This window comes from Penicillium coprophilum, assembly GCF_028826855.1.
Source record: "Penicillium coprophilum strain IBT 35676 chromosome Unknown utg000005l_segment0_segment0, whole genome shotgun sequence".
NCBI classification, from domain to species: domain Eukaryota; kingdom Fungi; phylum Ascomycota; class Eurotiomycetes; order Eurotiales; family Aspergillaceae; genus Penicillium; species Penicillium coprophilum.
The window spans coordinates 2,837,566-2,851,874 of record NW_026622724.1 but is presented as its reverse complement, the minus strand read 5'-3'; the positions used below and the strand labels follow the sequence as shown (position 1 = coordinate 2,851,874).

General features: G+C 49.4%; 6 protein-coding genes across 6 annotated transcripts; 5 read left to right on the top strand and 1 right to left on the bottom strand.

Annotated features, from left to right (window-relative positions):
- Positions 1 to 497: 497 nt before the first annotated feature.
- Positions 498 to 948, top strand: N7500_008613 (uncharacterized protein; the record flags this gene model as incomplete). The annotated part of the gene is made up of 3 exons (XM_056679757.1): positions 498 to 551; positions 660 to 730; positions 807 to 948. 3 exons carry the CDS (start codon positions 498 to 500, stop codon positions 946 to 948), a joined length of 267 nt encoding a protein of 88 aa, XP_056530129.1.
- Positions 949 to 1,868: 920 nt separating this feature from the next.
- Positions 1,869 to 5,438, top strand: hir1 (putative histone transcription regulator Hir1; the record flags this gene model as incomplete). Its single annotated transcript, XM_056679756.1, has 5 exons — positions 1,869 to 1,905; positions 2,034 to 2,108; positions 2,211 to 2,432; positions 2,501 to 5,272; positions 5,341 to 5,438. The coding sequence occupies 5 exons, from the start codon at positions 1,869 to 1,871 to the stop codon at positions 5,436 to 5,438; spliced, it is 3,204 nt and encodes a 1,067-aa protein (XP_056530128.1).
- Positions 5,439 to 6,074: 636 nt separating this feature from the next.
- N7500_008611 (YchF/Obg family ATPase) lies at positions 6,075 to 7,671 on the top strand (the record flags this gene model as incomplete). Its single annotated transcript, XM_056679755.1, has 3 exons — positions 6,075 to 6,149; positions 6,317 to 6,874; positions 7,120 to 7,671. The coding sequence occupies 3 exons, from the start codon at positions 6,075 to 6,077 to the stop codon at positions 7,669 to 7,671; spliced, it is 1,185 nt and encodes a 394-aa protein (XP_056530127.1).
- A 612-nt stretch (positions 7,672 to 8,283) lies between these two features.
- Positions 8,284 to 8,968, top strand: N7500_008610 (translation machinery-associated protein 20; the record flags this gene model as incomplete). The annotated part of the gene is made up of 2 exons (XM_056679754.1): positions 8,284 to 8,456; positions 8,578 to 8,968. 2 exons carry the CDS (start codon positions 8,284 to 8,286, stop codon positions 8,966 to 8,968), a joined length of 564 nt encoding a protein of 187 aa, XP_056530126.1.
- A 354-nt stretch (positions 8,969 to 9,322) lies between these two features.
- N7500_008609 (cell envelope integrity TolA family protein) lies at positions 9,323 to 10,694 on the top strand (the record flags this gene model as incomplete). The annotated part of the gene is made up of 6 exons (XM_056679753.1): positions 9,323 to 9,364; positions 9,415 to 9,510; positions 9,565 to 9,632; positions 9,703 to 9,926; positions 9,974 to 10,006; positions 10,054 to 10,694. The coding sequence occupies 6 exons, from the start codon at positions 9,323 to 9,325 to the stop codon at positions 10,692 to 10,694; spliced, it is 1,104 nt and encodes a 367-aa protein (XP_056530125.1).
- A 110-nt stretch (positions 10,695 to 10,804) lies between these two features.
- N7500_008608 (non-ribosomal peptide synthetase) lies at positions 10,805 to 13,879 on the bottom strand (the record flags this gene model as incomplete). The annotated part of the gene is made up of 1 exon (XM_056679752.1): positions 10,805 to 13,879. One exon carries the CDS (start codon positions 13,877 to 13,879, stop codon positions 10,805 to 10,807), a length of 3,075 nt encoding a protein of 1,024 aa, XP_056530124.1.
- Positions 13,880 to 14,309: the final 430 nt, after the last annotated feature.

Sequence of the window (14,309 nt, the reverse complement as noted above, 5' to 3'; positions counted from 1 at the left end):
GATCACATTTGAAGTAATACATGTAGCTTAAGAAGATGTCTAATACAAGGCATGTCATCTTCAAAACATTGTGAACAAGCTGGCATTTGACATGTAGCGTATACGGCGTGTTAGCTTGGTCTGCTTGCATACCTTTCGTACTCTCAATTAGTCAGTATGTTGTATATAGTCAATCTCTCATTTTACCGCTTCTAAATACCTCGTTTTCTAGAAATGGAGTGGCGGTTGATACATCAGATACTTATTTTCGGGAGTTATATCTGCACTCTCTATCACACTGCAATGCACCGGCAGTTAGTCATCATACTTCATTTGTAACCGTCATAATACTGAAATGGCGGCATCCGAAGATGGCTTCACTGCCGATCTATTTGTGCCGCTTGCCTCCACCCTCACCAATTACTGCTATATTAACCCTCCTCGCCCTCTTTTTCTCTTGATATTCTTGTATTCTCTACACTTCATCTCCAAAGCAATACAACAGCCTACAAAACATCATGTCTAGCTCCGGGCAGGGATACACTATTAAGAGCTCCGGCACCAACAGCCAGGTATGCTTCGTCCCAATCTCTTTTATGTCACCAGGAACACAGTACATGCGTCTGTTCTTGATGAATGCCAGACCTTCATCAATATGATACTTACAAGGGTTAAAATAGGGCAACCACTACTGCTCTCGTGACTACGGCTCCAGCGCGTCCAACTCGAACAGCTACCACTACTCCAACACGTAAGTGACTGATTTAAGCGATACTGTTATGCGTGTGCATTGAATTCAGACGGTAAATTCTGACTGTCTGCTCTAGCAATGGCTCTTACTACTACTCCAACCCCAATGGAAGCACCTACTACAACAACGGGTCGGGAAGCTCGATCTACACTCCCCCTCTGGAGGATCCGGTGGATCCGGCAAGAAATGAATTTCCATGTCACGATCTCGGCAAGTGACTGATGGGTCATGAAGGGTTGAGTTATACGAACAACCAATGAATCTTTCTACTTGATTTCTATATGTGTATTGATGTAGTTGGGGTAAGCATAGTATCTAGTAGAGAATGTTCGATCACTCAATACTCGCATAGATTATAGGAGTTCTCCAAAAGAAAATCAGTGATTGCTTAGAAGTCTAGAAGTTTTTCCCCCAGAAGTCTTAGTCTGTATTGTTTGGCTCTGTCAGCATAGATATATCTATGTCTCTTGGCTCTTCTTCGCCAAGGGACGAAGCTCAATGACCCCGAGACCCTGGTATGCAACTTGTAATTGTATGAGAACAGTGAAGTCAAATGATGCTCAAGGAAAGATTGACCTTAGTGTCTTATGACCATTCATTAAACATGTGCATGTATACTTTAACCATACATTCTGGTATAAAATCACGTTTGCTCTGTAATACTGCGTTTGAAATAAGCAGAAAAGATGTCACAGAGTAAAACCTACAAAATGACAGTGACCCCCTCCAAAAGAAAGCAACAAGTACCAACTTGCTGGCTGCTAGTTTTTAGCCCTTGCAGTGTAGTTCAAAATTGACTATCAACGCGGGAGCTCGGACCAGGCAAATCTGGAGATCGCGACTTTTGGATTCGCGCCCTTTTAATCTCCGGTCTCATCTCTCGACTGTGCCTAAGCTTTATATTTTTCCTTTCTTGCCTTTGACCGAGGACCCGGTTTGTTTTGGCTGCTGGTGCCATGTTCCACATTCAACTCATATAATTACAAAAACCAGCCGCCGACACGCCGCGCTCCCCTCCTTACCCACGCTCCGCGCACATTCATGCTGATACGTGTCGCACGATCTTACCTCGAGATACGACCACTCAAACCATTGAGATATAACTGAATAGCTGGGACTTTGCTCCGGCACTAGCGCGATGCATATCATAAAGCCGGTTTGGCTCACCCATGGAGGTACGGAGCTTGATTGTCCTGTTTTTCTTTGCTCGACGCCGTTGGGACGGAAACGCAATGCTCCATAGAGCGGAATCAAATCATCCCATGGAAGGCTCAAAGGTGCTAATATGATTGTTGTGATACAGGCGAACGCAAGGATTTTGAGGTTTATAGCTGCGATGTCTCGCCGGATGGGAAGCGACTAGTCACAGCTGCTGGAGGTGAGCTCGACCCAATTTTTTTTTGCTTTAAGGTGGAGGTCACAAAAATCATGCGCCGCTGAGAGAATTCCCGCTAAACTCCTGGCTGTTCATTTGCTATAGATGGATACGTGCGAATCTGGTCAACAGATGCTATTTACGGCACCGGAACCCCCGAACTTGAGGGCAAGCCAAAACAACTGGCATCTATGAGTAACCACTCAGGCACAATTCACACTGTCCGCTTTTCGCCCAACGGAAAATACCTTGCCTCAGGCGCAGATGATAAGATTGTCTGCGTATATACCCTAGACGCTAACCCTCCTGCACACTCGTCAACATTCGGTACGCCTTGGACACACTGGATACGGAGAAGTTGAGGCAGACGCTGACAGCTATGGGAATATTCTTAGGAACTGATGAAGCACCCCCCGTTGAGAACTGGCGCACAATTCGACGATTGATCGGTCACGATAATGATGTCCAAGATCTCGGATGGTCTTTCGACTCATCTATACTGGTCTCTGTTGGGCTGGACTCAAAGGTCGTGGTGTGGTCTGGTCACTCTTTTGAAAAGCTGAAGACGATAGCAATCCACCAGAGTCATGTTAAAGGCATCACTTTCGATCCGGCAAACAAATACTTCGCAACTGCTAGTGATGACCGCACCGTCCGCATCTTCCGATTCACATCTCCTGCTCCCAATTCTTCAGCTCATGACCATATGAACAACTTTGTTCTTGAGCAAACAATCACAGCCCCATTCGCCAATTCTCCTTTGACAGCCTATTTCCGTCGTTGCTCTTGGTCACCTGATGGGATGCACATTGCAGCCGCAAATGCTGTGAACGGTCCTGTGAGCTCTGTGGCCATCATCAACCGTGGCTCGTGGGATGGTGATATCAATCTGATAGGACATGAGGCACCTGTTGAGGTTTGCGCATTCTCTCCACGACTTTATGCGACAGAGCCGCCTAATAAGAAGCAAGCCGATGGACAGCCTGTACCCCAACACCACATTACCGTCATTGCTTGTGCCGGTGGAGACAAATCTCTTAGTATCTGGATTACAAGCAATGCACGACCAATTGTGGTTGCACAGGAAATGGCCGCCAAAGCTATTTCAGACCTAGCCTGGACTCCCGATGGAAAGTGTCTCTTTGCTACTGCACTAGATGGCACAATTGTGGCAGTGAGATTTGAAGATGGCGAGCTGGGTTGGGCCACGGAAATGGAAGAGAACGAGAAATCACTAACCAAATTCGGAACTAATCGAAAGGGTGCTGGTATCACAGAAACCACAGACAGCTTGTTGCTGGAGGAAAAGAGCAAGGCTGGTGAGATTAAGCACGTCGAAGGGAGAATGGGTGCACTGATGGGCGATGGTGCTGAACCTACCGCCAAGCCTACTGCAAATGGAGACAAAGCCGCACAGCCATCCACTGGAACCACACCTGCTAGGGCCCCTTCGCCAGCTCCAGAGGCGACGAAGACCCAGACGAATGGAACTCCCTTAACACCTGCAACCGCGGAAGCAGAGAAGCCCGACCCTTACAAAGCCAAGCTGGAAAGGCTTAAGCAGCGTCCAACATACACCAAAGAGGGCAAAAAGCGTATCGCTCCATTACTAGTCTCTGGAGCTGGGGCTGGCGAGTCATCTCTCCCGCAAGCCCGTTTGATGGCATCTGTCAGCAATCAGGTCAAGGCTGATGCCCCGACTACTATTGTTGACCTGTCAAAACCTTTTGACGGTCTACCTAAGGGTGGCCTGACTGCTCTTCTCTTTGGAAACAAGCGCAAGCTGGCCCAAATAGAAGGCGATGAGGATGCCAGCGTAGAAAAGCGTGTGGCACTTGCCAGTCAAAACGGTGCAACTCCTATCATGGCCAACACACCCGACGGCCTTCTACCAGCTGTAGTTCAATCTGCAGCGACCGGTCAACAGCCGACTCCTGAATTCATTCGCCCCGCAGTTACAAATCCTTGCATGTCGGTCAGCCAACTTCGGCTAGCAGTCCCCAAAATTCGCAGCCAGATTCTCCGCGCGCTAGATTCAAGCGGAAAACCGACGGAGCCACCTGGCCCTAGTACAGACTCGAGCACTACCAAGGGTCGGGTAGATGTGGTTTTCGAAGCTCGGAACCCATCACCAGCAAGCCTGACCGGTCGTGCTGTGGACCGCGAGCCAGTACGGTTGACATTGTTCCGTGGGGATCAGCCTTTGTGGCAAGACTTCTTACCACGGACTGTTCTTCTTGTGACTGGTAACCAGAGCATGTGGGCAGCTGGCTGTGAGGATGGATCAATCTATCTTTGGACACCGGCTGGTCGTCGTCTGGTAAGTGCGCTTGTTCTCGAGGCACAGCCTGTCATCTTAGAGTGCAATGGACCCTGGATTCTGTGCATATCCTCTGTAGGCATGTGCTATGTCTGGAATGTGAAGCACATGTCTTCTCCTCACCCACCAGTTTCCCTGCAGCCAGTTCTGGATGCGGCACTTCATACTATGGGCGCGAACCCTACCGCCGCTCCCGCAGTAACAGATGCACGCATCAACTCGGAGGGCCGAGTCGTTGTTTCTTTGTCTAACGGTGAAGGGTACTCCTATTCCCCATCCATGTTCACATGGCAGCGCCTCTCGGAAACCTGGTGGGCCGTTGGCAGTCAGTACTGGAACACCACAGACGCGCCAGTGAGCAACCTGCAGGCCAAGGACGCACAGCAGGATACCAAGGATGCCAAGGCAGCTGTCGCAGCCGGCATCATTCCTTGGTTGGAGCGAAACACCACAAATGAGACCCTCCTTCGCGGAAGAGCATACTTCCTTCAGCGTCTCATTAAGGTTTTATTATCACGTGAAGGATATGAGACTTTCGAGTCTAGCGTATCAATTGCTCACCTCGAGAATCGTCTCGCTGCTGCCCTGTCGCTGGGTGCCAAGGAAGAGTTCCGGTTGTACCTGTCCATGTACGCTAAGCGCATTGGTGCCGAGGGTTTGAAACTGAAGGTTGAGGAGCTCCTCAAGGGTCTCATTGGTGGTCTTTTCGAGGATGAAGACGATGCCAGCGAGGGAGTCTTGAAACTGCAGGCCAATGAGCGCGAGGGTCGTAACTGGCGCGAAGGATCTGATGATCTTTGTGGCTGGCCACGGGAAACATTGCTGAAGGAAGTGATTCTAGCACTTGGTATGTTTTTGTTCTCTGTGGTGTTTCTTTTCTCTTAATGCTTCAATCACTAACTAACATTGATGTAGGTAAACACCGAGACCTTCAACGTGTGACAGTGCCTTATGCCAAGCTACTGGACATGGTCGACACTACGTCAGAGCACGGCGATGCAATGGACCTTTAATGATCTATTCTTGCTATCTATACCTTTTCTTCCTATTGCTGGCGTTCAATAAGTTCGGGCTGGGTCACCCAAAAGGGTTTGCATTATTTATCTCTGCTGAGGCGGGATTGGAGATCTATATCTCATTTGGTGTATTTGTATCATAGGTTCTCTTTGAGTTGCTTTTATTTAAGTCAACCTATTCCCATGCTATGACGTGTTCTTGTAGGGTCAAGTCCAACGAAGATAGACCACACCTAAGTAACCCTACAGCGTATTACGTGACAGCCCACATCTTCAGGGCTCCAGGGGCAGTGACGTCGTCAGGGCTTGACCTTCACGTGGGCGGTGTATAGCTCTGCAGGCAGAAAATTCAATATCTGGCGCGAACAACATCAACTTCGCTTTTTTGATAGCAAAGAACACGCATTCATATACTCTCTTTTTGTTCCGTGACCTTGTCCGCAATCAGTGTGGGCAACCGCCATCACGTCGTCCACATCCTCTATCTTCTTCCTTCGTATCGTCGATCGATCCGCAGCTGGTCCTGCATTTGGCGCGCTCCATCCTTGTTCCCGCTTCCGCCTTTCAACTTCCCCCCACCTCCCACCTCTCTTCTGTCGCTTCTACTCAAGCAAGAAGAAAAAATCCAATAAAATGCCTCCCAAGAAGCAGCAAGTTCAGGAAAAGGTCCTCTTGGGCCGTCCAGGAAACAACTTGAAGAGCGGTATCGTATGTGAGCTAGGCCCCCACCCTTTCTTTTTTCTTCCCTTTTTTTCCACACAGCACAGTCCACTTTTTAATTCCGAAAAACTATTTAAACCCCCTTGCCCCCTTTCCTTTCATTTTTTTTTTCTTCTTCTTTTCTCAACCATGATTGACTAACACAATGGCTTCAGGTTGGTCTTGCCAATGTCGGCAAGTCGACACTCTTCCAGTCCATCACTAAGTCCTCCCTCGGTAACCCGGCCAATTTCCCCTATGCTACCATTGACCCCGAGGAGGCCCGCGTTATCGTCCCCGATGAGCGGTTCGACTGGCTCTGCGAGCACTACAAGCCCAAGTCGCGGGTTCCCGCCAACTTGACCGTGTACGATATTGCCGGTCTCACCCGCGGTGCCTCGACCGGAGCCGGTCTGGGTAACTCTTTCCTGTCTCACATCCGCGCTGTCGATGCCATCTTCCAGGTGGTTCGCTGCTTCGATGATGCCGAGATCATCCACGTTGAGGGTGACGTCGATCCTTGCCGTGATCTGACCATCATCAACGAGGAGCTCCGCATCAAGGATATTGAGTTTGTTGAGAAGGCTCTTGACCTTCTCAGCAAGCAGACTCGCCGTGGAGGCCAGTCTCTGGAAATGAAGAAGCTCAAGGAAGAAGAGGCTACTACTGCCAAGATCCTTGAGTACCTTAAGGATGGAAATGACATCCGCAAGGGTGACTGGAGCCCCAAGGAGGTATGTGAAGACTTCCCCCCTTTCGCAACCCTACCTGCCCTTCCATCCAAACCAACTCCTTACCTGATGAATAAGAGCACTGCTCGAAATTTAACCCAGCTCGTTGAGTGCCCTCATTAAAAGGATACTCACAATCCGAGGGCATTTTGAGAATAAAAGTTATTAGCTGAAATTTTGGAGTCCACTTCTGCATGATTGCATCACTCAAACTCTTGAGAATCTCATGCTAACCTAATCGGTTATAGGTCGAAGTTATCAACCCCCTGTTCCTGCTCACTGCCAAGCCCGTTGTGTACCTTGTCAACCTGAGCGAGAGAGATTACATCCGCCAGAAGAACAAGTACCTCCCCAAGGTCTTCGAGTGGATCAAGACCAACTCTCCCGGCGACCCAATTCTTCCCGTCTCTGCTCAGTTCGAGGAACGTCTGACTTTGATGCACGATGATGCGGCCGCCGAGGCTGAGTGCAAGACCCTGGGCACCAAGTCCGGTCTGCCTAAGATCATTACCACCATGCGTCAGTCCATGAACTTGGGCAGCTTCTTCACCACTGGTGAGGATGAGGTCCGTCAATGGACTATCCGTAAGGGCATCAAGGCCCCCGCTGCGGCTGGTGTCATTCACACCGATTTCGAGAAGACCTTCATTCAGGCTATCGTGTACAATTACGCTGCTCTCCGTGAGTACGGTGATGAGAATGCCATCAAGGCTGCTGGTAAAGTCATGACCAAGGGCAAGGATTACGTCGTCGAGGATGGCGATATCATGCTCATCAAGGCCGGTGCTGCCAAGCACTAAATGCACATAGACAATAGTTTTAAATGATACACTAGTGTGGATGAGTCTTGTGAATATTTTTTGCCAACTGTAAATTCTTTGATCTGTACTCCACATGTCCATTGGACTTGCCTGATGCAAATCAACCTTGTTGTATTCGCCAGGGTAAATATGTTTCGTTGCAGGATATTTCCCCGGTCCCCTTCTGTAGATGGGCCAGTAGCCTTGATATCTAAAAACCAGATTCTACAACATTTCGTAATCATAATGCAAGATCATCCATCTCATTCTATCCTGAGCTGTTCAGCATCAAATCGAAAAAAAAATCCAAAGCACTTTATCAATCACGTGACCACGTCCCCCGCGCATCCCACTTGCGTATCAACAGCTTGATTCTCGTATCATCATACCCTCAACCAGCAACATGTTTAAGAAAGAGTAAGCCAATCCATTCAATCAATCTACAGCAATCCAGCGGCTGGCTCAGTGGCCTGATTGGTCTCTTCTGTGTGCCGAATTGAGCCACACATCTCCCTCCGTTTTGAGGCACCGCGAAGATCGCAGGAGCTGTCCAGCACCAAACCAAGACATACACAGCTGCCATGGGATATCTCTTGATACAAAATCTTATCAATGACACCAGCTAACATCTCTACTCCATCTAGTATCCCCCCAAGCAACCGGTCCAAGGTTAAGTCCTCAGTACAGCGCGGTCTGCGTCAGAAGCTGCTGGAGACATACCCAGGCTTGGAGCCTTTCATTGAAGATGTCATGCCCAAGAAGGCCTCATTGGAAGCCGTGAAACTGTACAGTTCCCGTTCCCCTATCTCTCACCTTCCGATTTCACCAACGTCATCTCCGACTTTCGACATGAATCTGCTACGCATGTCATTCCTCCGACCCGAAAGCTAACCGAAGCCGTCCCAGACCCGACCGCGTGACTCTTTACACAATAGACTCAACTCCCCTCTTCTTCCAACCTATCGACGGTCCCCCAGTCCCCCATCTCCGCCTCATCCACGCCTACCCCTCCGCCATCCCGACAATCCAGATCGACCGCGGCGCCATCCGCTTCGTGCTCTCTGGCGCAACGCTCATGGCTCCCGGTCTCACTTCCCCCGGAGGCCGTCTACCCGATGCCGAGCATGCGCTTGAGGCTGGGCAGATCGTTGGTGTTAAGGCCGAGGGCAAGGAGGAGATTTGCATGGTTGGTATGTTGAAGGTTGGCACTGAGGAGATTAAGAGTAAAGGAAAGGGAGTTGTCATTGACGAAGGCCATTATCTTGGTGATGGGCTTTGGAGAATGCATTTGGATTAAGATGGGTTTGAGAAAGAAACAAGGGATTCATTGGGCTGGGGTTGCGGGTCTTTTGTGATGTTTTGGCTTGGAACTATACCTCTCTGCACGTATGGTGATGATTACATGTATGTGTTGGATGATTTGAAATGAAAAATATCCCTCTGGACGAGGATCCAGATTGGTTCAACAGGTATTGATTTTATGTAGACGGCTTCAATTCATTCTCCGATTATGGCTGTAAGAGTGGGTTTCAATGCATTTTTATATGTCCAAAAGCGGAAGTACATGACGCCATGTGATGAATATCGGATTGTTCGGAGGTTTTCGACTTCAAATACCTATTCTGCCTTTAATTCAGTCAATATATATAAAATGACTTCCAACGATAGAACATATCGATTGTCGTATGAGCCAGTGAGTCAATGCCAGTGAAATTCAATGCACAGAATAATAATCGTATTCAGCTCAACCGGCGTATGGTGCAGGAGTGGCAGCTGTCCGGGTGTTTTGATAAGTCTTTTGGCAGATATCACATCGTGCAATCCAAATATAATGGCCAGGTGAGGGCCAGTGGACAATAGCCTTTGATAGACCACCAGTTGACCTTGTTCTAGGAGGAACGGTACTGCAAGCATGGGTATCACTGTTATCCAAGTGCTGAATCGCACCATTATGTCAATTTGTGAGTCTTTACCTTGGTTCCTATGGAAATTTCTTGACTACGCTGTAGACCGTTTCTAATATTTGATCAGGACTGGCTGGTACTACTCACTGAACCCAGATAGCAGTGAAGAGAAGCTTCATCTGAAACAGAAGAAAGCTGAGTACCGCCTACCCAACGGCTTCTTTTGGGAGGATTGGTCAGATAAGGTACCTTGGGACAAATTGCCGGCGATACCTGATCGTTGCATCGAGAATATCAGCCGTCCCCCTGCCTGGTTTTGGACAGAACTTGAACGACGGGAGCGGGAGCGACGTATGGCTTTGTCTCTTTTAGCGTGTGACATTGCTGACTTCACAAAGCCTCAGCTGAGAGAACTGAACGACAATACAAAGGTGAGATCGAATCATGGACAACATGACCCATGGCTAATGTTGAGCAGAATGGTGTGGAAACGACGTCCTTTCCCAAGCATACAATAATTCAGACTGGGACCAACATAGCGAATGGAATATGCCGATTGTCGACGAGAATGTGACGTTCAGATCTGCGAGCGAGACCTCGGTGGAATCAGAGAGCGACACATCCGGAATTGGTTCCTCCACTGGCCAAACTTCCCGGGAAGGGCTACCTGAGAATAAAACGCCCCAAAAGAAGAGAATATGGACTTCAGAAAAGTGCACCGGCGTCAAATCCAAGCCCCATCAGTGGAAGACCGCAAGGCCAGAGAAAGAGCCTGAAGAGCGCAACGAGCAGAAGAGACGGAAGAAAGCCGAAAGCACCCAAACCGAGAAGCAGAAGAACTCTCCAGACAGAATGCAAGCCCAAAAACGAAAGTTGGAGGAGCAGGAGTCTCAGGACAACGCCGAAGGAACGAAGCCTAGAAACAAGAAGCACAAGACGCAGATAATACTCGAGGTGAAACATAAGAAAGCAGGCTGGGGAAATCCCTCGGACGTACCAAATCGAAAGCGGAAGGCCAACAATGAAGACAAGGTGGCGATGACTCCGATTGCTGTCAAAAAGAAGAGACGCCACATGATTCAGGAGAGTAGTGCGGCCACCGGGGCCGGAATTTGCTAGAACAAAGAATATAATCTATTTAGAGAGTCTACCCAGGGGAACCGCTCTCCCATGGAGGACCATGTGCGTTTTATGCTCGTTTTGTTTAAAAGAATAGTGCATTGTGTCCTTCAAAGATTGCTTGAAGCCGCAGACCACTCGGGAATGTACTTTCGAAGCAAATCCAGCGCCGGCATCCACGCAAGCAGGTCCGGGCTATCATGAAGAGCCCGGAGAGTGTTATCAATCTCAAAACGAGGCGCATTCTCCTGGACCCCCCAACGGGTGTGGGTTCCCCATATCTCCTCCTGGAATAGCGGAAGGAAGGGATGCAGCGGGTTCGTCGCGTCGTCAGCAAACATTTCCAGCCAGCGGGAAAATGAGACGCCTTGCAGTGGGCGAGAGCATTGCCCGCTTATTAGGTCAAAAGCTTTCTGAAGATCTATGGGTTCCGGTTGGATCAAATTATAAGCTTGTCCTACGTTCTCTTCGAAGGCAGCGATTCGCAGCATCGCATCCACCACGCGATTCACCGACGCAAAGGCTTTGCGTTGCCCCGATACAATTGGGTAATGGCCCAGCTGAATACAGGACGACATGAGACAGCCGACGAAGTCACTTGGGTTTCCTCTTCCCGTCTGACTGTGGCCCAGAACATATCCGAGACGGATGATAATCACTGGCGAACCATTACGAATGGCATTCCAGACTACGTTTTCCGCCACGAATTGGCTTTGAGAATATCCCGTGTCATACTGTAAGGCCTTGATGTGGCCTAGTGGCTTCTCATTCTCTGGGACAGTCTTGGTTCCTTGGACAAATCCCGTTGGGCCATACGCGGCGATGCTTGAGGAGTAAATCAGTCGTTTTGGCCGGGAGTGATTGGCAAATCTTAGTAGCTCTAGGGTCCCCAAGACATTGGCTGCTCGATGACGGGAGTACGGCTGCACGTAACTGACTAGTGCCCCCAAATGGAAGACCACATTCGCCCAGGTTGCATAGTGATCGTACTGTTCTTGCAGAAGGCCGAGGTGCGGGAGTGACAGATCGCCGGTGATCGCAATGATCTTGCCTTCCTGGGAACCACGCAGTTTGTATTTCTCTAATGTTTTCTTGATGCGTAGATCAGCTGCGGATGTGTCCCGGGCGCGAACAAGACATGCAACTTTGGCGACTTGTGGCATAGAGAGCAGTGCTGCGAGAAGAAAGGCGCCAACAAATCCAGTGGCTCCGGTGAGGAATACTCGGCCTTCTGAAGCATCGAGCCAGTCGATGGCTGGATCGGGACTGACCTGAAGATCTTGACCCAGCAACGAATCCTGAGTTAGGACACTTTGATCCTCCACTGCATTCGGCAAAGCTGCTCCATTCTTCAGCTTTTGCACCAGCTGCGCGAGCTGGCCTAGCGTAGAATTGTCATATAAAGCTGCGGACCGCAGCTCAATTCCTAGCAATGATCGAATTCGGCCGATCAGATATGCGACTTGCAGTGAGGTCCCGCCCAGATAGAAGAAATCATCGGAAGAACTCAGACGGTTTAACGGATACCCCAGTATCTCGAGCCAGAGCTGCTCCAAACACGTTTCCACGGAGTCAGCGTTTCCATTCAAGTGCAGTTGACTCTCACGCGCGACCCTCATCTTCTCCATATACAGCTGCTCAAGCTTCTTTCGATCGCACTTCCCTGTCGTTCCTAAAGGAAACTTTGCGATGAACTCAATGCGAGGCACGAGAAGATGGGGAGCGTGGTTGATGAATGCCCGTGATACGGCCTCCCGGTCGACGTGAATGCACTCCGGTACAACATAGGCAACCAGTATCGGCTCTGTGTTGGTATCCTTTGGCTCAATCTTGACAACCGCTGCTGCGGACGCGAGATTGGTTCTTAAGATGATATTCTCGAGACCCTCTAGCTCAATGCGGTGGCCCCGTATCTTGACTTGTCTATCCCGGCGGCCGACAAAATAGCATAAACCAGACTCGTCCATGCGCACGATATCACCTGTCCTGTAAGCATGACGCGGGAATCCCATCGCGAGCCCTTTCAGTGGAAGATGTGGAGGATTTATAAACGAATTGGCGTTGGCTAGGGGATTCCTACAATACCCTGCGCTCACTGCTGCACCGGCTACTACCAGCTCACCCTCGCTGCCCATTGGAACTGGACTGAGATTTTCGTCGACAATGAAAACCTGGCAATTGTCAACTGGCCTTCCGAGGGGAATTTGACCACTGTGAATATCGGCTACAGTGATGTCGTGCGAGATGAGAAACACAGTGCATTCTGTCGGCCCATATATGTGGACTACTCTCTTCGGGGGCCCGTTGTCAAATATCTTTCGGATCACCGGGACGTTGATCGGTTCGCCTCCTGTCGCCAGGGTGTGGATAGTAGAAAATGATCCCGGACAGGTGCTGACAATCGTGTTTAGTAACGCGGTTGTGACAAAAACGGCCTCAATTCGGTCCATCTGGAGACACCGTGAGAATAGAACGGGGTCTATGACTGTCTCATGTGGATAGACCACCAAGGTCCCACCTCTCAACAAGCACACCCAGATTTCGAACAGGGTGACGTCGAAAACAGTATTGCCAATGTGAGCAAGGCGCTGGCCGTCTTGGAACGGTGCTGTTGAGCTGAATGCCAAGTTGATGATTCCACCGGCTAGAATCTGGGCAGCTTTGGGGTCTCCTGTCGTACCTGACGTGTGGAGGATATGCGAGCAGCTCGATGGCCCATTGGAGGACACCTCAAAATCTTCATCGGATATCTGAGGCTTTAGCGTATGGTCTATAAGCATATTGTCGGTCTCAAGGGCTCGACTCCAGTTTTTGCCGTCCACCAGAGCCAGCTTTACATCCAGATTCTTGATCAGTTTCCGGAGAAAGGCGTCCGGTTGCTTTATGTCTAAGGGGACACACGTTCCCCCGGCATAAGAGATGGCAATTTGCGCTAAAATATGGTTGACTCCCCGGGGGATGGCAATCGCAATTGGAGTTCCTGGCTCCGGCGCTCGCAGTCGAATCAGTTGCGCGAGCTGAAGGGCTTCGAGGTGCAATTCCTCATATGAAATAGCGTATTCTCCATATTCAATGGCTGTCACTGGGCCATGAAGCCGGGCCTGCGCCTTGAAAAGCGGAGCAAGCCCAACGTGCCTCACCAGGCTTGCGTCAAGTTTCCTCGCACAGAGAAGAGAGGATGGCATGGTGAAATCCGGACAGCAAATCTGGAACACAGGCCAAGGGAAGCAGTCTCTAAGTCTATATAGTGAAGAAATGTGTCGTCATCCAATAACATAGAGACTTGTTTTCTATCTACTTCACCCTTGTTTGCAATGAGAGTTGCTTTGATAGCTCTCCTGGGGCTGCATCAACCTAACGGTGCATTGTAATACGTTCCACGCTGACGTTCATGAAATACACTGTCATCTACCTCCATAAAAACATTGGGCATCTCCTCTTGTTGCCTGAATGACGACGCTGCACAATCGCCACTAGCATGTGCACGTCAACGTGCTTGATTTTCTCATATATTCATTTTTAGCCTCTATTTATTTAGTATGTACTTGATACCCATTTTTCAAGCACATGATCAGTAGACAAATTATCGAAGCTGAAGCTTCGAAGGCTTTCCAA